The 22,883-nt window shown below is 37.9% G+C and overlaps 1 protein-coding gene across 2 annotated transcripts in view; it reads left to right on the top strand.

The window, feature by feature from the left end:
* nkain2 (sodium/potassium transporting ATPase interacting 2) overlaps positions 1-22,583 on the top strand; it is a 97,585-nt gene extending 75,002 nt beyond the window's left edge. For both annotated transcript variants that reach the window (XM_044106336.1, XM_044106335.1), the window contains 3 exons: positions 3,474-3,534; positions 12,511-12,592; positions 17,172-22,583. In XM_044106336.1, the coding sequence (XP_043962271.1) occupies positions 3,474-3,534; positions 12,511-12,592; positions 17,172-17,181 (153 nt within the window). In that variant the 3' untranslated portion in view covers positions 17,182-22,583. The remainder of the gene's footprint in view (positions 1-3,473; positions 3,535-12,510; positions 12,593-17,171) is intronic.
* The last annotated feature ends 300 nt before the right edge of the window (positions 22,584-22,883 follow it).

Raw genomic sequence — 22,883 nt, 5'->3', positions numbered from 1 at the left:
ATCTCTTCATATAAAATTTGATATCACAATAATTGATTCAATTAGTTCTTCCAGCTAACATTTTTATCAAAAGGACTTTTCTTCAACATGGTTTGGTTTCACATTATACTTAATGCTTTCAGTGTCAAGGAATGCAGTTTCTATAGAAGCGAATACAAATCATTCAAATTCCCCTCTAGGTTTATATGAAGTTAATTTAAATATTTTGAGTTGAGATGTGAGGATGCAGTTTGTGCTTAAAGACTTTAAGGCTCCAGAAAGGCTAAAAACTTTTTTTTTTTTTTTTACAGAGGGAGAGATGCTGTAAAAAAAAAAAAAAAAAAACAAGAAACAATTTTTATCTTTTTATGCCCCACAACTTGTTAGGCTGTTGATTTAATTAAACTTTTGCAATGTGACATCAAGAGAAGAAAAGTAGCCTGTGAATCTCTGCTGCCAATCTCGGATGTGGCTCTGCTGTGCTGCAATATCTGCAACTACATCTTTTATAATAACTTTCTATTAGTGCTACACATCAGCTCCTCTACACAGAGCAGCTTTCACTCCGAGGTGTTAGTCGATGTTCGCTGCAGGGTCTCCGCTGTATTTTATCTAAGTTCATCGTTATTGGACTGTTTCACAATCAGCTGTTTCACAGGGAGAATGAGGTTCTTCCAGTAGTTTTTTTTGTCCACAAAACATAACTTTTCTTGCTAAAGGATGAAATATCTGTTCATGGACAGGACTTCTTGCTTGAGAGTCAGGTGAGCTGACCAAAGATCTCCCTTCTTTCTACTGGCACGCCTCGTTTCAAATTGACAGTGGGACATTTAAACTCAATAATCAGGACTGGGTCGCTCCGGTGTTGGTGGACATTCACTCCGAATGAATTGGAGCTTGGCAGTGAGATTGTCTGTGCATAATATTCAACGGAGAGCAATCAGGCAGGCTGTACACACATTTACAAGTTTTTTGCTAACGGACGTCCAATTGCAAACAGCAGGAGCTGATTGATCAAAAATGCCTTGATGGGTGCTGTGTTGGCGCAGGGATTAAGCAGAAGCCACATGAGGAGGCCTAAGTCCTTGCAGGGATTCGAACCATTGCAGGTTTGAATCCCGGCCTGGTGACTTTTGCCGCATGTCTTCCCTCTCTCTCAGTACCTACTTTCCTGTCTCAGGATTCACATAAAGTAACAAAAAACTTTTAAAAATGCTTTGTTGATGCCAGAGAAGAATTGGCAGTCTGCTTCAAGAAGATAGCAAAACATTAGTTGCTAAAATAATTTCTTGTTATAGCAAAAGTATGCAGAATGCCATCTTTGAACACAATATGTTAAATATTGAAAAAGACAGGGCTAAGACCTTACTGACTCCCACCCATGACAATGTAACACGTTTGATAGTTTTTCTGATTTGGTATTTGATGTATTGCATACACAGTTACGCATACAAAGTTTCAAAATCCTTTTAAAAACATCGCAGCCTTTGTGACGTACTAAACTCACATAAAATCTACAAGCACAAAACATTCCCAGCCCTACGACATTGAAAAGATAAGCCATGCATACCACAACCCCGCATGAATATTGCCACATCTCAGCCGTCGCATTTGATTTTTCTGCCTTTGTGGTGAGATAGAATCAGATTTATTGTAAACAGGATATTATGTTTACATGTAGCTGCAACCCTTGAGTTTGTGGGATATTAACAGGATATTGATGTGCAGAGTAAATGTGCTCTTCCGAGGCCTAACGACGGCATCTGTATCACAAGGGTGGGCACGACTCTGCGCCGTGTTCGGTCACGCTAACAAAACTGCACCCCAAAGTCATTTTCAGAGGCAATGAGCCTGCAGAAACCCGAGCAGGCTCCAGATCTACTCAAACTCCAAGTGCCTCCCCAAACTCTTTATGGTCTCTTAAACAACATTCTGACTTTGTAATGGTAAAAGTCTCCTTTAGATGGATGCTCATAAAGAAAAGAAATGCTTCCTGGGGGATCGGCAGCCTATAGAAGAGGCTGCATGTGGGGCTGATGTCATCTTAATCTTTCAAATTCTGAACGTCACCCAACAGCATTGACAGCTGAGATGTTGCAGTCAGGAAAGGTTATCTGTGTCTTCTATCAGTGGTCATATCTGCTATGTAAAGGCCATTGATTGTTTTGTTTTTTTTCTCTCTCGTTGATCTGTTGTGTTGATAACGTTGGCTTGTTGTCTGAAATAGACTGGAGAATGATAAGAAAAAGAGAAAAGTTGGAAGGATTTAATGGTAACAAAAACGGAAGAAGAAAGGAGGAAGGCCTGTGTGAGAAACTGAGTGGGAGGAGTGGGAAGGGGGCTTTGGGAGCTGAACATTATTTATACTAAATGAGGTCAAGACCTTGAGATTTACACTGAATCCCAAATGCTGTTTTCCCACAATCGCCGTCTTTGCCGAGTGTTTATGTGCGCCCGTGAGGATGTGCTGGCATTAGTACACGCAGTCGATAGAAAACCTGCCAGGTCAATGTTATTTTCCCCCCATTACTTAAAGGCTGATTTGAGCATTAGAGCCTCTTTATTCCAGATAATAATACCTCAAACAAACACTGATGTGCACTTCTGTCACCGTATGGCCGCATCCTCCTCTCTCCGCCCACATTTTCTCCTTTCTGCTCCTCTTAAAAAAGTCCCAGAGTAACAAGGTCGCTAAAACGCCGACCTTACAGTGACTGCGCCTTCCTATATCTTTGCCTCAGTTGGCCACTTGCTATCTGTTACCTTGGAAACAGACAACCAATGAGAAAGCCGATCGGAGAGCTAAGGTGCTCTCACCAATTTGGACCGCTACATCACTTTCTAAATACCACTTACAAGCAGAGCACATTATTACTGTTCCCTCGTTTTGGTAACAGCAGAACAAATCTGCTGTTTCTCATCACATAGCACCTGTTTTTATTTATTTATTTATTTATTTATTTTTTAGTTAGTTTGTGATAAGGGACTGTGAGGTGAGAACATCTGTTGGTGGAAGGTTTTCCTAATAATATTGGGAAGAATTACAGAGCTCTAAACCTCAACTGAGAAACACCAATTTAATTTCCGATTTTGTCGGTTTCTTCATTAAACATATGCAGCATCTGCATGCAAATGTAGATCAGACTATTTCTTTTAAGTTTCAAAATTGAAGATGCATATTAAAGCACTTTTTGCATATAGCCCTGCCATTAAAATCAAGGCTAACCTTGTGGCTGTTTTTGAAGTTGTTGTTCAGTGTGTGGGCATGCGTGTGCGTGAGTGTGTGTGTGTGTATGAGAGAGGAGATTCAAGTGCTCTATTTTGGAGCTGTTCTGCTCCACTTACACCAGCACCTGTTTGCCCTGTCTGTTCCAACTATTGCATTTTTCTAAACACACTGCCTTTTTTTTTTCCACTCTTTCTGTGTTGCGTTAAGAATAATCTTCATTGTTTTGCACTTGTTTTTGTTTTCTTGCTTCTGTCTTCGTCTGCAGTTGGCGGGGTTTATCTACGCCTGTTATGTGGTCAAGCTTATTTCTGAAGAAGAAGATAGTTGTAAGTACCAAACACACACTCTCATGTGCATGCAAATAAAAATGAATGAGCAAAATGAAGTGGCTTGGTGCTGTCCCGTTTCCATCCTTACAGCAAATTGACTAATGGTTAGTAAAATCAGAACCAGTTTGCCTTGGTAGATCCTGGCAGAGGATAACTACCCTTGACAACACAGCTCCTTGGGTCTTTGCAGCAATCAATCACCTGACTGTGTTGAAGTGGTGATTCACAGAGGAGTAAAAAAGTGACATGTGAGTGAGAAATAAACAGTTTTGCCATATGAAAAGACAGAAGCACAGGGAATGCAAATTCAGCTAATGATGGCATATTTCCAATTAGCTTGCTCGCCTAAATTGATTTTTTGTCGTGTACTGTTACATAAATTACATCAGGGTGGCAGCCTCTAAAAGCAGGAAAACATTGCACGCTATGTGCTATCACAAATGTATATTAAAAACTATAATATCATAACATAATGAATGCCTGTTGGTCCTTCTTTTGTTGCCAAAACAGTCCTGACCCCAACTTGCCTGTGTCAATCAAAACAATGTATAACCGGTTTAAGAAGGAAACCTCCAATTAGCTTTTCTCAGCTAGCTTAGCAACAGCAGTCTAACTTGTAACTTACTCTACACTAATTCTTGATGCAGCAAGCTGAAACTTAAGCTTATCTCCAACTGCAGTTTGGACTCAAACATGTTAATGAGAGCAAAACATGTGTGAACAAAAACTGGCTACCATCCTGATTAGCTAAACTAAGCTTTGTTCAGTTGGCGTACATGTTTTGTGTGGTAATCGTGGTTGTGTATGTAACTTATCACACATTTTAATTGAATAGTTTTAACCAAGGCAATTCACAAGACATGCATTGCAGGGTGTTGCAATGCATGTCTTGCAGGAATCCTTAAGATCTTTTGCTGGTCCAGATTTATTGCCAATAGTCAAGTTGCTGATGGAGACATTTAAAGTGAACACGTAGAGTTGATTGGGAAAAGTTCCTGACTTTTTGATGGTGTTAAGCCTTTAAGTGGTGACATAAAGTTTTTATTTACTCATCTTTGTGGAGTAAGTGCTGATTTTACAGTTTAATAACCGGAGAAAAATTGCCCTTTTAGAATAGCTTGTAACAAGACCGGTTTCCCCTCGTTTTAATCTGCTGCTGGGTGCAGAATAATCAAGGGAAAAGAAAAGCTCAATTTACACCTTGAAATTAGTGCATCTGAGTTTTTGTCACTAAACTTGGTAAGCATTTGATTTTCATAAAAAGTGTCAATGTAGCATATTTTCTTTCAATTTGCAAAACTGAAAATAACAAAGTTGCTGTGTGGGCCTTTTACCACCCAAGTCAAATAATTTTGGTTTTGATTTTTCCATCAGAGACTAAATTAAATGTGCTTCGGGTCACTTTAACACCACTCCACTTTATTATTTCTACGCACAGATAATGCTCAAATTATACAACTAATGCTCAGAAAATGGCAAGCATTGTTGTTGGATTCATTTATGTGAGTATTTTAAATTTCACACCAGATCACTAAAGTAATTTGTGGAGCCAAACACTTAAACTTAGACACAGTAATGCTCCTTTATTGAAGCCTAAAGCAAAGCTCCCTCACCCCCTTTATTGCCAAGGTGTCCAACTCTCACTCTTTTACTGTGAAACCTGTGTTACCTCACCACACACTTAAACCTCTCGGCAGATAAAAGAAAATAATTCACTTTTTACTACAAATGGAGCAAAATCTGCGAGAAAAAAAACTACAAGGTGGAAAAAGCTTTGTTTCTAATTTGGCGTGAGGTAATGTTCAGTTTTTTTTTGTTGTTTTTTTTTTATCAAACAGCGAACAGCGTCCCTGATGTGGAAGAGCACAGGGCATTTTACACAGATGGTACAACTACAATAACTGCATTAGTGGCTCATAACTATTAATTTTCCCTGACTTGTAAAAAGGGTAGGTCACAGTCAAACAGCAAATTACGCTGTCGTTTTCTCTTCCTCCTTTTCTACGGTTTTACTGAAGGACCCAAAATATTTGTCTTAAGCGTTGTTTTCTGACAATTTTGGTCTAGAAAGCCTCTAATAATTAGATTTTTGTGTGTTGTATTCAGTTAATTCTGGAGGCAGCAAGTTCCATTCTTTTCCTCCTCACCATACTATTATCATCCATTCATTTATCCAGATTCATCCCTATTTAAAGGAAGATAGTAGCATCCAACAAAACCTACTCAGTTCCTACGCAGTAGCACCATGTAAAGTTTACATCCTTCATCCTAATAAACATAAACATCAATATGCATTGCTCCAAATACTTCACAAAATGCACCTAATTTATTCAACTGTAGACCAATGCCAACTTCACTTTTAAATGTGCCACCATTCATTGCAAGATGAGGAACAGTGTGACAAGAAAAATTTAGCTAGTTTGTTGAATGCCAAAATGTTAGTCGTCATGTCAGTAAATAAACACACAGTTGAACCAATTCTTAGGCCTGAGTGTTTTCTGCCCTTAAAAGGTTAGAACATAAAAACCTCTTTAAATGTCAGCTGTTGTTTTAACCGTCTCGTTCTGAGTGCAAATCTGAATTTTGGCAGAGCTGCTGAGCTTACAGACAGCTGCTCAGCTCTGACCACACACTCTTTGGAGAGGTTTAGCGAATGGCCATGTGTGGCAAAGTAAGAGCGTTAAGTGGTTTTACATCTGAACCATTACCCTTCTTTCCTCATTGGTCATTCTCTCATAACAAAGTGGACAGCAGGAACAAATGCACTTTGGGCTTTTGGAACGTCAAGTGAAACTTTTACACAAAGGATAACTGTTTTAGAAAAACACAGAGAAAGTGAGCAGGCACAGAGTGTAAATTCTTTCTTTATGTTGTTTTGCTTAAAACCAGCATTCCCCAAGCAGCGCAATAAAATAGATGTGAAAACATTTGCCAATCTATTCAAATCTCCTTATTTTATCTGTGCATCAGTGCAGCAAATCCAATTTATGAGAGTGCAGGAGGACACTGGCCTCTGGTTAGTATTTTAAGTCAGCAAAATATATATATTTAAAGGTATAATAAGAGATTGAAAATGACCCAATGTTACGTGTCAATTCTGTGATTTTTCTATTTAAAATGCAGTGTGCGTGTGTGCATTAACATTAATGAGCCCATTAACCCGAGACCATCGTTTCCTTTATTCAGTTAAAGTTGGTGGGGCTGCTCTTCCACTAGATCAATACCCAGCCATGTCTTATTCAACACCGGGCCAAAGATGCTGTTTGCTAACGCATAAATATTGATAGGTAATGCATGCAGATGGGATGAGTGGAAATGGATTTCTGAAGTGAGGAGAGCAGAGAGTTTTTTTTTTGTTTTTCCTCCATGCTTAAAGCTGATTGGGGGCTGAGATTGACAGTGTGAAATTGTTTCCGTCCCTTTAAAAGGAAAACAAAAACTGAAGGTCAGCGCAGAAAGGTTCTTTATGCACCCGGAGCTTCTTAATGAGGTCCCAGCAATATTTCACACTGTCACATTGTTAAAGTTAGAAAAACAGCTGTAATTTATCACTGTTCTCATCCCATTTTATTAGGGAGTAATTGAATTTCAGTGAGTTTTGAGATAAGGTTTTTCTGTGTTTTTTTTTCTCTCTACATTGGATTTTAACAAGCTTGTGGATGGCAATAAACCAAAAATGCCACATTAGCTTTTGCCTCCATGTCTAAATAATTAATGTCTAACAGTTGTCTGTGTTTGGCCTTTCTTCAATTGTTGTGTTTTGCCCTGTGGCTATTGGTCCCGTGAATTTCTGTTCATTTTCCATCCCCAAAGAGAGTCTGTTGGAGCTTAAAAGCAGACTTTGATAGGACAGAGCTTGAGGGATGTGTTTTGTTTTAATTTGAAGCTTCACTGCTCTGCGTTGTGGAATAATACTGCTTAAAATGTGTATATATTTACATGGGAAGAAGTTTGAAATGATTATCAGCGTCATCTTCGTTACTGCATCTTTTTTTGAAGTTTTGGTTGTTGTCCATCCATCTGTCTATCCAACTTTCCTTCCTTCCTTCCTGTTTACATCCAACAAATAGGGTATTGTTGGGTACATATTAAAGAGGTCTCCAAGCTATTTTTGCCCCACCTGGTTGAAAATAATTGATAAGTGTTTGTTATTAATTGACATCGTTCAATACGGTTCAATATAGTTCAATTATAGAATCATTAATTTGTATTTGTTTGAGAGCTTTGGCTTTGTAACATCTCATATAAGGGAACTTAAAGTTTAAATTGTCTTCATGTTTTGACTTTTTTTCTTTTTTTTTCTTTATAACCATGAATTGCAGGAATGACCACATTAGCGCATCAAGTACTTCTTAACTGATCAACATCAACACATTGAAATAAATAGTAATTAAAAATGAATAAGAATTAACAAGTGTCGAAAGCATTGTGTGCTTGTAACACACAGATAAAACTCTCCAGAATGATTAGGATATCCATGGTAATCTTCTTGTTGCTGAGCCTGAAGTCTTGCACGGCTTGTGGAATGTGGTGGGTGAAAAATTGTCCTGATAATGCAGCGTGGAAGAATAAACACTAATCAGCGGGCTTTGTGGGTAAACGTGCCTGGGGTGTAGAAGCTAATACTCACTAAGGACAGATGAAGGTTTTAAATTGCTGAGAAAGCTAATTACTCTGATAATTATTGCATGTGTATATATGTCTGTGTGATGCTTTGTGCAGGTAGAAGTGTGCACTACTTTTCATTACAGTCTTATATCTCTCAAACCAGCGCAGGCAGATTTCTATCAAACACAATGGTAAACAAAGCCGCACAGGTAATTAGGGTTAGATACAGGAGATCAGTCTGTGAGAACAGAGTAAAATAGGACATTTTGGTCTTTAGCAAATATTGAAAAATTTAATCAGGACAGCTATTTTATTTTATTTTTTTAATGGGAATCTTAATCTTTCTGCCGCTCCCATCCAATTTTCTCCGATTGTGGAGAGAATGGGACAGTCCAGACCCGTCTGAATAGCTTATCTCAGGCTTAAATTGAGTCTTAAAAGATTGACAGGCAGCACATTGACAGGTTTAGAGGCTCCATTTCCTCTAATGTTTAGAGGACGAAATTCTGTGGAGACAATTTTACTGCAGCATGAATCAGCAGGAAAGTCTTACTTTCTACACCCATGCTTCCCAAAAGAGGGGTCCAGTCATTTGACAGCCCTTACAAAAAAATCCCATGAAAATCACATGTGATCACATAATCCACCAAATATTTTACCACGAAACATTCCAAAATCACATGTATTCATGTGCTGCTTTCACATGTGATTCACATCATTCACATGTAAAATTTGTGTGAACCACATGTGATCACATGTGAAAGTCACATGTGATTTTCATGGGATTTTTTGTAAGGGAGGACAATCACAATTAGTTTGAGCTTTAGAAATGGAAGTATGAAGCCACTACTGAGTAAATGTCATCTGATTATTGCTGTTGTGAAGCATGAAATGGTAGAAATGTTGATACATTTTGACAAGTAATCTAATAATTTTAATGAGATGACATGTTTAAAGAGTCAGACATTTACACACAACACCACTTATTTAACTCCCTCTTTGCAAGCTGGACCACAACCACACGTTTTGTTGCTAATAGCAGTCTATATGTCTGGTCACTCTCTACATCGAAATAGTTTGGTTATGAAATGGGTTTCCTGCCATGATCCCAGATTTTGAACATGTACTACAACATTTTTATGGGGTTTGTGCATGTGCATGTTGGCTTAATGTTACCCTAATGTAATATCCTTCTTTTCATCATAAAGCCTAATTTCCTGAGTGTATTGAATTTTCCCAAGTGGGTAGCAGAAAATGTTAAAACAAGTAATAGGTCTTGTACTTGTGAAGTTAAAAGACATTCTTGAATCAATCAGAACCCCATACTAAAAGGATTTTGGTGAATGTATGTTGTATTTGAGCCTGGATGTGTAATCTTTCTGGGCACTAGTTGCCTCTCTACCAACAGAAGGGTTGTTTTCCTTCTCAGATTTTTTTTGAAGCACCAGGAAACACTTCTAATGTTGAACACAGAGTTTTTGTTACTTTCATCTTTCATATCGGATGTCCAAAGGCCTGTGGAAATACAGTTAAGTCCAAAAATATTCATACCCCCGACAAATTAGGCTTTATGTAGTGTTTTAATTTTACCAAGATGTTTCGGTAACACACTATTTGACGAGTTGTGAAGGAGGCTGTCATGACACCGTCATAAACATGACATAACATTTGTCATAATCATGAGTAAGTCTTCATGAATACTTGTGACTGTTGTCATAAAGTGTAATTTGTTTTAAAACAAAGTTGATATTATTCAAAATGTCTTCTTTATGACATTAACCAAGAAATCATGATCCTACATAAGCTTGTTATAAAACTATTACTGATTAAACTTTAGCTTTAATTATGTAAAGCTACATCATTTTTTAAAGTTTAATAAGTAATACTTTTATAACAAATTTATGTAGGATTATGATTTCTTGGTTAATGTCAAGTTGTCATAACAAAGACATTTTGAATAATATCAACTTTGTATTAAAAGTGTCATTTTTTACCAAATGACACTTTATGACAACAGTCATAAATATTCATGAAGACTTATTCATGTTCATGACAGGTTGTTATGTCATGTTTATGACGATGTCATGACAGTCTTATTCTCAACCCATCAAATAAAGTGTTACCGGTGATTCTTCTAGCTCGACGTACCGTACTTTGGAGTGTACTAGCTAGAGTCCTGACTTGAATTCTCTAGAGCATCAAAGTTTTTTTAGGTAACGTCTTTGGCTCTTCCAACCCAAAAGACTTTACCATCAAATATAATCTAAAAATAAGACTGGAAACATTCAGAAAGCTTAAGGGGAATCATTGTTGTAATCCCACAAAAAGATGCATTTCAGTTAATTGTTGGGAATTGCATTAATAAATTTTCAACATGTCATTTTTTAAAATATAGAAAAAAAGCAAAGAAAGTGTTTGCACCTTTTACATTGTATTGCCTTTTGAGAGACATTTGTCTCATGTCTCAACGGTATGACTAGGTTATAATGAAACTGTTTCCATGGAGTGACTCCTAGCTCGACAATGCTAACACTAGTGTCTTGCACAGCGTGCTTCACAGACGTTGCTGGAGGCGCTTTAGAAGAGCTCCTTTTCAAATAACAACTCTCAGCCAAAGCAACGGAAAATTCTGAATGGTTGAAGTCATTCTTAAGTCCATCTTGACGTGCAACATTAGAAAATAATTTATTCTATAAAACTGGGACAGTAGCATTCATTAATTTAGAACACAATCAGTGTTTGTCCAACATCTGAACCTGATACAGTGAATGCCTTCAATTGATTGTATTCAGCATAACATTCTCTAACTAACACATTCCTTCAAACGTTGCCATTCTGAGCTTGTTTCTGTAATGAAATTACCTCTCTATGCATGGTGCTTGCCGCAGTCTTCATTTTGAGGCTTACATTTCAGATTTATTGAAGACTTATGAAGAAAAATTTTACCTACTTTTCATCTCCACAGCGACATGCAAATCCACATTGTACTTGATGTTACGAAACCTCGCTGAATAAATGAGAAAGTGTCCCGCTGATCAAGACAAGAAAGTACTCTTTTATGAGCTCTACAACATCAAAGAAAAGGCAAAAATGGAAACACTTTCTCTTTTCAAAAGTCCGGGCTCTCTGCTTCAGACTGAGGAAAGCACCCACCTGCTGGCAGCTTCTCAGCTCAGGAGTCTGTGGAGTTATTCTAGATAATTTAGAAGTTAAGTGCACTCCCTGGGCATAAATATATTTCTCCTTAATTCTCACTCTCCCTCTTAAAAATGGAATTAGATTTGCACCAAAGTGTTTTCATACAGATGGAGCCAAATTTTCTCTGGAAGGCATTTAAAAGACTTAGTGGTTTGAGTACAAGATGTACCAACAACACCTCGGTAGGTGTGAAGGCTAAAGAAATAATTCATTCATGGCAGGAGGTTAACTCATTTAATCCCAAATTTTTTTTCTGCAAAATGAATACATGCATTTCAATCCTTGGACCTCCCTCACACATAATATTTATGAATTGTTACATTTTATGTTGGTTATGTTAGTGAAAATATAGGTTTTATACTCGGCAACAATTGTTGCCGGTGGGAAACTACATAGTCTAAATTACACGAATCTGACCTAATTATTCAGATTTAAAAAAAAGAATAATCATGACATGCATAACTTATTATAACAAAGAATGGTTACAAGAGTGTTCAGAAACATTTTTAGAAACATAAAAATTCAGTGTCACATCTTGCAGATGTCATTGTCTCAATGTGCCAAGTGACCTTTGACCTCATTTGATTATTTCATTAATTAGGCAAAATCAATGATCTTAAATCTTATAGTTTAAGCTGTGTGGGAACAGCAAGATATACAGAATAAACAACAAAGCTATGGACACATAGCACAGTGCTGTTTATGTATTATGCTAGCAGCGACAATTGTTGCCACACTTACATTCACTCTTTTTATGATTAAAAGATGAATGGATGAATACAATTTTCTTTATATATCAGTAGAAGACTCTTGAAAGACCACATGGTCAAAATATTTAATTTATATTTTTTTATTGAAGTATTTTACTGACTGTCTCTTGTACATGTTATTGACACACATTGACCTCCAGCGTTACAGGCAGGATGTAAAGAGGTCTGGTCAAGTGACGTTTCGCAATACATAAAATTGATATTGCTTAGAGTAGATACTCTAATATTTGATTTAAAAACTTCACTTAGCCGCTAAAAGTCAAAACAATTCTTTTACAGCTTCCAGAAGTTAGAAAAAATGTCTGGCAACAATTGTTGCCGGTGGGATTAAATGTGTTAACAAATGTTAACCAACAAAATAGGCTCTAATTACTATTGTGTGTTTGTTTCTGTGTAGTTGATTTTATAGGAGGATTCGACTCCTATGGTTACCAGGGACCCCAGAAGACCTCCCACCTCCAGTTACAGCCTATGTACATGTGAGTATAGTTGGATTGTGCATGTTTGCCTGCATTTTATGTCGCTTTTGGCTTTTTGAAATGTTACATCCAGTCAGATGGGGGGTAAAATACCTTGCGCTGGTCAGCTACATCAATAAAACCACCAACTGGTAAAGTGTATAACATTGATTTTCTTGTTTCAGTGCAAAGTTCTACTGTAAAACCTTGAGTGTTGGCATTCATTTGGATGTTATTTTGATAAATACCACCCGCATAAGGGCTACTTCAGAAGAAAGCATATGGCCGTAGCAACAGCCCCACATAACAGCGGCCAGCCACTGCAGAACAATGCGCTCAGCCGTATCACTGGGAGTGCATAGAAACAAGGAAAGCCTCTAAACTCTACAGAATTTAATCCATGACGCTGTGGTATGTACTGGAACAACGCTAATCAGTGCAGGCTCCACATCTAGTAATCCAAAAATAAAAGCAGTGAAAACATTTATATGTTGTTGTTTTTTTGTTCTCATAGACACTAAATACTAGCTCAAACATTTTTTTCATCACAACTACCTTGAAATGTACCCAGAATATGTAATTACTTCATACCTCTTGAGCTTTTATAAATTGTATGATGTTACAACCACAACATTAATGTGCATTTTTTTTAAAAGACTTTTTTTTATGTGTTAATCCAACACAACAACTTTTAATTGATGTAGTGGTTAAATAAAAGGAAAGAATACAATATTTTAAATTTTTATAAAAGTCTGAAAAGGGTGCTGATAATTGTTGAACCTTTCACTCACAGCTGCGATTCTTTGGGGGCTATTTCTTCACCAGTTTTTCCCATCTAGAGACTCAATTTTTGCTCATTATTTTGTGCAAAATAGCTCACACTCACTAAGACTGGAGAAGAACTTTGACTGTTAATTGTCAAATCTTGCCCCAGTAGGTATTTTGACAGGGCAATTCACATAAATGTGTTTTTATCTAAGTCATTCCAGTGTAGCTCTGGCCATACATTTTTGGTCTTTTCCCTGTGGGAAAGTAAACCTCGATCCAGTTTCAAGCCCTTTTCAGCATCTAACATATTTTTTTTTTCCAAGATTGCTTTGTATATAGCTCCATCTATCTTTCTGTAAACTCTAACCAGATTCTCTATTCCATAGAATGATGCAGCCATCACCAAGATTTACAGATGATGTTGCATATAATAGTCACGTCAATTAGATTCTCACAACAAAATGAAAATCATGCATAAATATCCATCCATCTTGCAATGATATGCTTTTGGTGTTGTCCTAACATAGAAAATTGAAGTAGATGGTTTAAGGACCAGTACTATAAAGATTGTATGAATTAGAAATCTAGCTTATCTCCATAAAAAGACATAGGAATGTTCCCCGATTTTACTTTCTATATTTGTCAGCTGTGTTCATGGTTCAGGTTTCATTTATATTTCATACATACACAAGCCACTGTGCATAATATGGCATGAACACATTGAGTGTTGAAGGATAGCATTTACCAGACCTTGGTCAGTTCTTTCATCTATTTTCTCTTTAAATAAACAGACTAAGTCATTCTTTAAAGGAGGTTTATCGTCTAGCTGTGAAGCGGGTTTTGATCCAGTAGAATCTTTTGTTGCTCCACTTCTTGTGTTTATTTAATATTTAAATTGTAGCTTCCTGTTTTCTTGAGATGCTTCAGCCATTTGTTGGACAGAGTGCCAGTGAGTTGTCTCAGAAATGCATTTAGGTGCGGACTGCCACATCATCGGCATCAGCCTCAAAATCTAACACTGCCCTGCGGGAAGCGCTGATAACACAGATAAAGCTACTGTAATGTACCAAACAACGAGATGAAATAATATTTGATTTGGCTGATGTGCACCAGACAGATTATCAATACCAGTTTGTATTAGACAAGGACCGAAGCAAATTAGAGGGAGATGCAGAGGCGTGGACATGGAAGAATGGTGGATGAAGCGAAAGAGAGGAAGAGAATGAGAGAAACAAAGTGATGGATGACACGTAGGACTAAACAAAGAAGAAAGCAATAAAGGACTATTCTGTAGTTTTATATGTCCCCAGTGGAAGCCATAACCCAGATCATAAATCACCAGGCCTCTAAATAATGCCCGGAAACACAAACACACCTCAGCTGTAGTGCAAATACAAATATCTATGCACAAACAGTGCACACACACTCATCACTGTGCACACAGACATCCAGACACAGTATTTGTGCTGATGGACAGCTTTTGCTCATAAACATGTTAATCCACGCGTACTCGCAGACGAATCCTGAAATGCACACTCTCGTCCACAAACATCATCAATATGCTATCATTGTTCTCCAGCCGTCCTCCCCTCTGTTTGGTGTTTATTGGCTCTGGCCGGAGGGAGTAATAAAATAGCATCAGCCATCCCATCCCAAAGGAATCTCTCTGTGCCATAGATATATACACAGACACCCTACCATGACACATGAAGCTAATAACACAGCCGCCAGCATCGCTAAAGCACTAGAAACATCTTTTTATTCAAATCTCCAGCATTACTTGCTTGTTAACCATTGTAAGATGAGAAGAGGAAATAACACAAGACACCTACACTTGCACCTATAAATAATTCAATCCCCTCTGCAATTTAGGTTTGCACATCAGGTCTGGTCCCAGACACTCCTGATGCAAACAATCAAGGGCTTCATCTGAAGAAGGTGTTCTTGGAATAGAACAGCTAAGACCTGGTCTGGTTTCATTGCACGTTAAAAATATAGCTAAAAAGTTCAAAGATGACGTCACTGACTTGCACAAACAGGGGTAATTCTGAAAAGAGACAGCAAAGGCTCCGCCGGATACAGCTGGAGCATTGCTTGCGACTTTAAAGTTAAAGGAACAGAGGCTGTAACACCTAAGCATGGCAGAAAGAGGAAGCTTCCTGAGTCTTGAGATAACAGGTGGTCTAAGACCCTTTACTGACAACCTTCAGCAAGATGTAGACAAGGTGCATACCAATCGCTTGACTTGGACTTTAAGTCATATACTGCTGCTGACCCCAAAGCATAAAAAATGCAGCTCCAATTTGTTCACAGCTTTATACATTAGCCAGAGTGTTTGGGGGATTTTGTCTTATGGATCAGCCAATCAATACTGGAACTTTTCAAACCTGTGGATTAGAGTTAAGCATTGAAAAGAAGCATGGTGGTTGCTAAGTGAGCTTCTATGGCTGCTCTGCTTCCTCTGGCACAGTAAATCCTGGGTGAAAATGTCATGCCTGCTGTGAGGACGCTGAAGCTCGGATGCCGTTAGCCCTTCAAAACAGGACAGTGAAGACAAGGATAAGTCCTCTGCAGCTAGGCTGGGAAGATACTAAGATTTCCATTATAGCTGCCTGACTTGAACTCTACAAAAATTGCTGGGGGGAATTGAACAGGAGGGCAGCCGCATGCAAACCCAAGAAAACTAATATTCTGGAGTCTTTTGTCCATTGCCAGGAAATCCCTCCAGAAGGTGGTGTCAGGCTTTGAATCACTTTTGCAGCCATACCAGCTGAAGACTGTTCTATAAAATACTAAGCATACTTGTCACGACTGCAGCAATTATTATTAATATAGCATGTTTTAATTTGGAGCAGATATTTGCAATATCTGTTTGTCCTAGGAGGCTAATTGTGATTGGATCTAAGTTATTGTCTCTGAATGTCGACAAATGCTAACAAAATATTAAGCTGGGAGCAAAACAAAATATTGGGTACTAAGGCTCATATAACAGATGTTCAATGTGGCTCCACAGAAAACCTACTGCAACATGGCCATCCACCTAAACTCATAGGAATTCAATGAAGGAAATTAGACCATTAGTCAGAACCAACCAGGAAGCCCATAACTCTGGAAGAGCTGCGAGATCCACAGCTCAGGTGTTAAAGTCTGTGGACTGGACGACTATTAGGCTGATATCTGGTCTTTGAGCTGAGAGAAAAGTGTGAATAGGAAAGAAGTTCATAATAAACTTCCATTTTAAGTTTACTTAAAGATGGGACACAAGCTGAACTTATTAAGTGCAAAACGCTACGTGTGGTGCAACTCTAATATTCCACTATCAGCAGAGGCAGAAAAGCAGATCAGTGGTACATTTATTATTTTGACAATCGCAAAAATGTGAGCTGCTATCTGTTTCTATGAAATGCACCAAATGTATTATTCTCTCATGTACAGTATGTTTAATTTTTAAAGGAGAACCGCTCGAGAAAGCCAGTACACCCACCAGAGTGTTACGACGTCTCTGGAGGGTTATTATCTCGCACAGAACACATGGGACAAGTGCTTCTGATGTTCTCTTCAAGCAACATTATGCTGTTAAGCTTATTTGTCAGAGCAATTACTTACTCAAGGATAATATTGAGCAAAATGAGTTGTGCAGTATTTCATCATAAACCCATTAGCCTTCTATATTTTCAGTTTTACTGAATGTTTCTGCTTTGCAGGTTTCAAAGTTCTCATTGTTTGATAACATCTTAAGTATGCCGACATATATTTTCAGTGAATTAATTTATGCTATAAATTTGCGTCATGCCTGTCAAATCTAATTTTGTTGTTCTCTCTTTGTTTGAAGGTCAAAATAAACCCAGAAGCCACTCCAGAGGAGCTGCCTTACCAACTATCACTGCTTAGAGCCCTGTGTTTACCACTCCAACTCTCTTCTAACAAACAGAGACAGAGGTATAGGCAGAGGATAGATCACAGTCTCCATTTCTTACTCCAAATACCCTGAAAAGCTCCATCAGATGGGATCCTCTGGCTCCAGTTGTCTACTGATGGAGTTCCTGATGAAATACTGGCATCATGTGGCCAAAAGTGGTAACTGCAACACTTGTGAGCCGCACTTATTTCATATGTTTGGAGTCCTGTCCAGAGCCTGTTATTATTTGCCGCTGTATGTTTTTTTTCTTCTTTTTTTTCTTTTACTTTTCTTTGCAAATGATTATCAGTGTTGTAAGGGGATGAAATAAGGTTGGCTTTTCCTCAGGCCTTCTGGAAGAATCTAAAATCCTGCTGACAAATCTCAGAACTGAGTCCAGTACCTTCAAGATACAGTAAGAAAATGTTCCGGCTCAATACTCCTCGAGTTGTTTCACGCAGATGCGCCTGACCAAAGACTTAAAAAAAAAAAAAAACACTTTTAAAATCTAACCGAGCTTTTTCTACTCTTGGTGCCTGACAGTTTACTTACCGGACTTCCTACCAGGAACCTGCAAAGGAGGAATGTCAGACATTGCTTTTCTAAAACCTACCTTTCCTGCTGCATTCGGGATCTCGTCATTGACTGCAAAAGGTGAAACCGCGAAGGAAGCCCAGGCTCGCTTTTCACCTGTGTTTTATGAATGTTAACTAACGGTGTGATGTGACGACTGACAGGCTCGCAGCTCACACATGCATGTGGACAAGATAAGCACGCATGCACACTTACACAGGTCCTTCTTACTAATGTGAATCTTAACAATGTTTACAAAAGTGATGCTGTCTACTCGACAGAAAGAGTGGACAGAAATGGACAGAGGTGACCCAGTTCCTCACCTTTAAGCTGCAGCGTTTCGAGACGACCGAGGCTCGTCTTGCCGCCCTGTCTAAATATTTTGTCTTCCACTCAAGACAGACGCAAAGAGGTCGACAGAAAGAGCAAAGCTCCTCCTATCCGTCCTATCTACAGACCCTTAAAAAAGTAATAATTTGAGTTTTTTCACATTAAAAGCATACACTTCTACATGTTTTAACGTGATATACAAAGACAAAGTAGGACATTGGTGGTAAGATGAAGGAAAAAGGACATGTTTTTCAAAATATTTTACATAGAAAAATCTCAATTGTTTGATGTGCTTTTGTAGACAATGCTTTTTAATTCAATACCCCTAAATAAAGTCCAGTCCAGCCAACTGCAGTCGCACCTTAATTAGCTACTAAGTAGACACCACCGTTGAGTGATATAAGCTCAGGAAATCTGTGTTTATTATGGAAAACAGAATAGAACAGCATCATCATGGCCAACCAAGACCAGCCCATTCACCTTGGTGGAACAAGGGGAGCATGAATCAGAGAACAAGCTAAGAGGGTCATTGTAACTCTGGAGAAGCTGCAGAGACTGGCAGCTCAGGTGGGAGAATATTTTGACAGGGTAACTATTAGCTAGGAACAAAACAACTCTGGCCTTTGAGAATGGAGGGAAGATTGAACGGTTGATCTTTACAACATTCAATCCTACTTGATCAGTGCTTGGTAAAACATCTGGACGGCAATGAGAGACTTCAAATAAATAATTGGTGAGGGAAATGCAACAACCAACTCGTCTCAGGGGACTTGCCAAAACCTCTGGATAAACAACATGCGTGTTGTTGGCATCACAGGAAGCTCGGGCAGGGAAGCTGATGAGAGGGATAGGAAGAAAGTTAGAAGCTTTGAAACCTTGGGACTGGTGCAGAGGTTCTTCTTCAGTCCCAGAGAAACATCTTAAACGTTAGCCAAAGCTAATATGGAGTAGCATATTCATGTATTAAAGTGATATGGTGGAAGTCCAGATGTAAATTCAACTGAAAAATCTTTGACCACACTTAAAAATACATGGTCCCAGATGCTCTCCATCCAATCTGACCGAGCTTGAGCTTCTTAGCAAATACACATGTGAAAATACAAATCCATAACACACCCTTATGGCATGTCTTTTTCCTTCAGTGTTACAGCTGTGCTTTGTGTTGGTCTATCACATGAAATTCCAACATAGTACATTGAAATTTGTAACTGCAGCGTGAAAAATGTTCACTTTTTTACCATATTATCAGGTGAAAATTAGCTTCTTCTTTTTTTCAAGTTTTATCAACTGGCAAACATTAATTGTCCAACTCAGCTGAAACTAATGCTTACACACATCCCCAGTAGAAAAGACAATCGCAGCCATTTGAGTCTCCACGTGAACTGAAGCTTTAGGTACACATGGAAAACATAACGCAGTTCTAAATCAAACAATTTGGTTTATTATTTGTTGAATTATTTCAAATTACTGATTTGACAACTGATGAAATCATGACAAGCAGAGGCTGAATGCAGACGCTATATATTTACCCTCTTTTAAACAGGCAGGAGGCTTAGCAAGCCCCTTCTGTCACCTCACACCTCAATTTTTTTTCAAGATGAAAGTGCCAACTAATCCCGCTCATGAGCCACAGACTGGGACCAAAAACAGGTTGAGGCTTACTTTTTATAATTTCCTTGTAAGAAAAAGTGAAGGTGTTGCAAGAGAAGAAAACCCAGACATACAGCAGTTGTTTTTGCTCTTCTACCTTTGTTGGGAAACACAACTAAAGTTTTACACGTTTTCATTTACTGGACCAAACGTTTGAGGCCTTTTGCTGAAGACACCCTCCTCCCGACGTACAGAAGGACTGCTACCCTGGTTTAATCTGCAGTTCTCTTCAGCAGTTTACCCGTTTTGTAACAAAACTTTGTGGTTTACGTTCCGAGTCGCTCCACCTGGAGGACACAGACGGCATTTTTTGTGTGTTTGCATGAGGTGTTTCCAAACTGTTGCATATTTAATCTCATGCCTCGCGTGATTCACTGGCTTCATAAAAACAAGCAAAAAACAAACAAAAAAATAATAATAGGGGGAGCTGTTTGGATTGCTGGGTGCTCCTCGGCTTTCTTTGAAGGGTCCTCAATGTGAACTTTGTGCGTTTTTTGTTGTTTTCTATAAATAAGAGTCTGCAGAGTTTAGGAGGACGTAGGCACCACAATGTACAATGATGAAATGTAACTTTGATCTTATAGACGTTATTTTTTTTTTTTATTAACATGTGGCTGTGTGTACTGTTTTTCTTCTAGTTGACTATTAATGTATGATGTTGTGTATAAGTGGGGAAAAAAAACTAGGTTTTATTTCTTCTAACTGTACAGAGTATGTGAAATGAGAGAGCTTGAGAAAAATAGACTGAAAAAAACTTAGCTGGACTAAAGTCTAGTTATGTCAGGGGTGGAAATTCATTTCAAGTACATTGCTAAGGCTGCAAAATTCATTGTCATTTCAATGTTCTCAAGATATTTCTTTTATTAACTAAAACTGACTTGTGGTGAAATGTTTTTGCTCCAAGATTCAAACTGGATTAGCATCATTTGGACCAAAAAACAATGAATTTATTTGCCTCTGAAGAAGGTACTTAATTTAAACTCAACTGACACTGTAACCATTAACAATATCAGCATTTTAACAGGAAACAACCCTTCAACAAGTCAGAAAGGTGCATAAAAAGGTGTGAGTGTGTGTGTTTGCTCTTTGTTTTCTGAGTTATGGTGAACTGTACAACCCTTAACCCAGACCCAGTAAAACCCATCTGGACCAGACCACAACGAAGCAGCAATTTAAACTGAAGGCAGAGCTCCCTGCAGGTCACTGACCAGTAGCTGGAGAAATAATTGAAGACTTTATCTAGATCTGAATCTTTACTTCCATAAAAAGACTAACAGTACCTTTTAAATTTATTGACCCATAAAGATGTCTAAAAAGCCATGAAGCAACTAAATCCTTTATTGCAGTAGCGTCATCATCCAATTAAATAAATTCCAATTTTGACTGGAATATATATATACATATTTTTAAAAAAATCATTGTCACCACTGTTAGTGGCATCCATAAAGGTAAGCAAAAGATGTGGAAAAACTCCTTTCAGATTTATTTTCTGTTTTTGTTTTACATCTAAAGGTTTCAGTTTATCAATTAATGCTAATTTCCAATAAATATAGCAAAAAAACAGTTTTTAAAGGATGATATGGTGGATTAAAGGAAAAGGCTTACCAAACCAACATGGCACTATGTGAAATAGTAATACTGCCTACTTACTGTAATCCTAACTGGCCACTTGGCTTTATTACGTTTAGTGAACTTTCACTTACCCGATTACTGAATGAGCTGTAGAATCAAGGCATTGATTAAGTAGAACCTATCTGATAATGTGAAGCAGGCAAAAAGCCTCATCAGTGACCAAACTTTGACTTAAAGAAATCCAAGACAGGTGAGAAAACAGTCATTTACATCTACCAGTCTGCAAAGACCTGCAAAGTCCCACAAAAAAAACCTCAATAGCAAAGGAACGACTCATCCAAAATGTCACAACAAAAAACCCAGAGTAAAATTTAAAGCACTTTAGAACTTACTTGTCTCAACAATAAGACAGAGAGACTGGGCAAAAATTGTATTCATGGGAGAGTTTCGAGGTAACTGCTGGCCAAAAAAAGCACAAAGACCTTACATTTGTTATAGAACATCTTAATGATCCCCAAGACTTCGAGATAAATATTCTTTAGACTGAAGAGACTAAAATACTTTTTCTTAACATGTGCTTCCTTTTACATCTGGTGTAAAACTATCAAAGCATTTCAAGAAAAAGAATATTTCTAAAGAACAATCAGACAAAAGGACATGTGATTTAAATAAGGCAGTTGTCTGGTATTAAATCAAAAGATGGTTGAAATTAAAAGGCCACTTGCTTAAATTTGCACATAACTGCAATTAAAAAATAGTGGCGTGTTTAAAATATAGACCTGGTTGGACAAACCCAAGTTCATATTGCTGCAATAAAAACTGAGGGTGGCAAAAAATCTTCATTCCTCACTATGGGGACATCCAGGAATTTTTTCAGCGTGGGTATATGCTTTTCGACATAAAATATGAATTTATTTACCAGTGGTGCCCATAAATTAGGAGGGTGCTGCAAAGCCTTATCAATAAACATTTATTCAAGCTATTACAAAGTTCTGATTGAAATCCCTTTATTTCCAGAAGGTTTCTCAAGAGTGCAGCTCAAATATTTGCTTTATCTTAACTGATTTAGTACATTAAGGTGAATATTTTGGTTCTGGGTTGAATTTGTCACAGTTTGCCACAGACTATAACCATGTGTGTTAGCTCCTGTTTTTATGCTGGTTTTCCCACAAGTGACTGTACATAAAGTAGACAGCTGGGATTAAAGTAGAGTGTGGAGAATGAAGGTGTGCTGTGTCCTCTCTTCTCTGTTATCACCTCTAATGGCTTACGACATTTATTTTGTATGATGTTACTTTTTCAGTGCTGTGGAGTTCACTGCTTAAAAACCTGAAACAAAAGACAACAACCGAAAATTTGTAGATCATTCATGGAACAATGTTGCTGTTGTTTTCCACTGTTCTGGGAGTAGAACATGGCGAAACATGCTCCTCTAGTCTTCAAGGGTCATTTAGAATAATGTTAATGAAGTAAAACTCAAACATTTAAATTTTATGCTGCATTTAGTCATCCTCCAGTTTT

Source organism: Gambusia affinis, linkage group LG22 (assembly GCF_019740435.1).
Source record: "Gambusia affinis linkage group LG22, SWU_Gaff_1.0, whole genome shotgun sequence".
Lineage (NCBI taxonomy): Eukaryota > Metazoa > Chordata > Actinopteri > Cyprinodontiformes > Poeciliidae > Gambusia > Gambusia affinis.
This window is presented reverse-complemented; position numbering and strand designations above follow the sequence as displayed.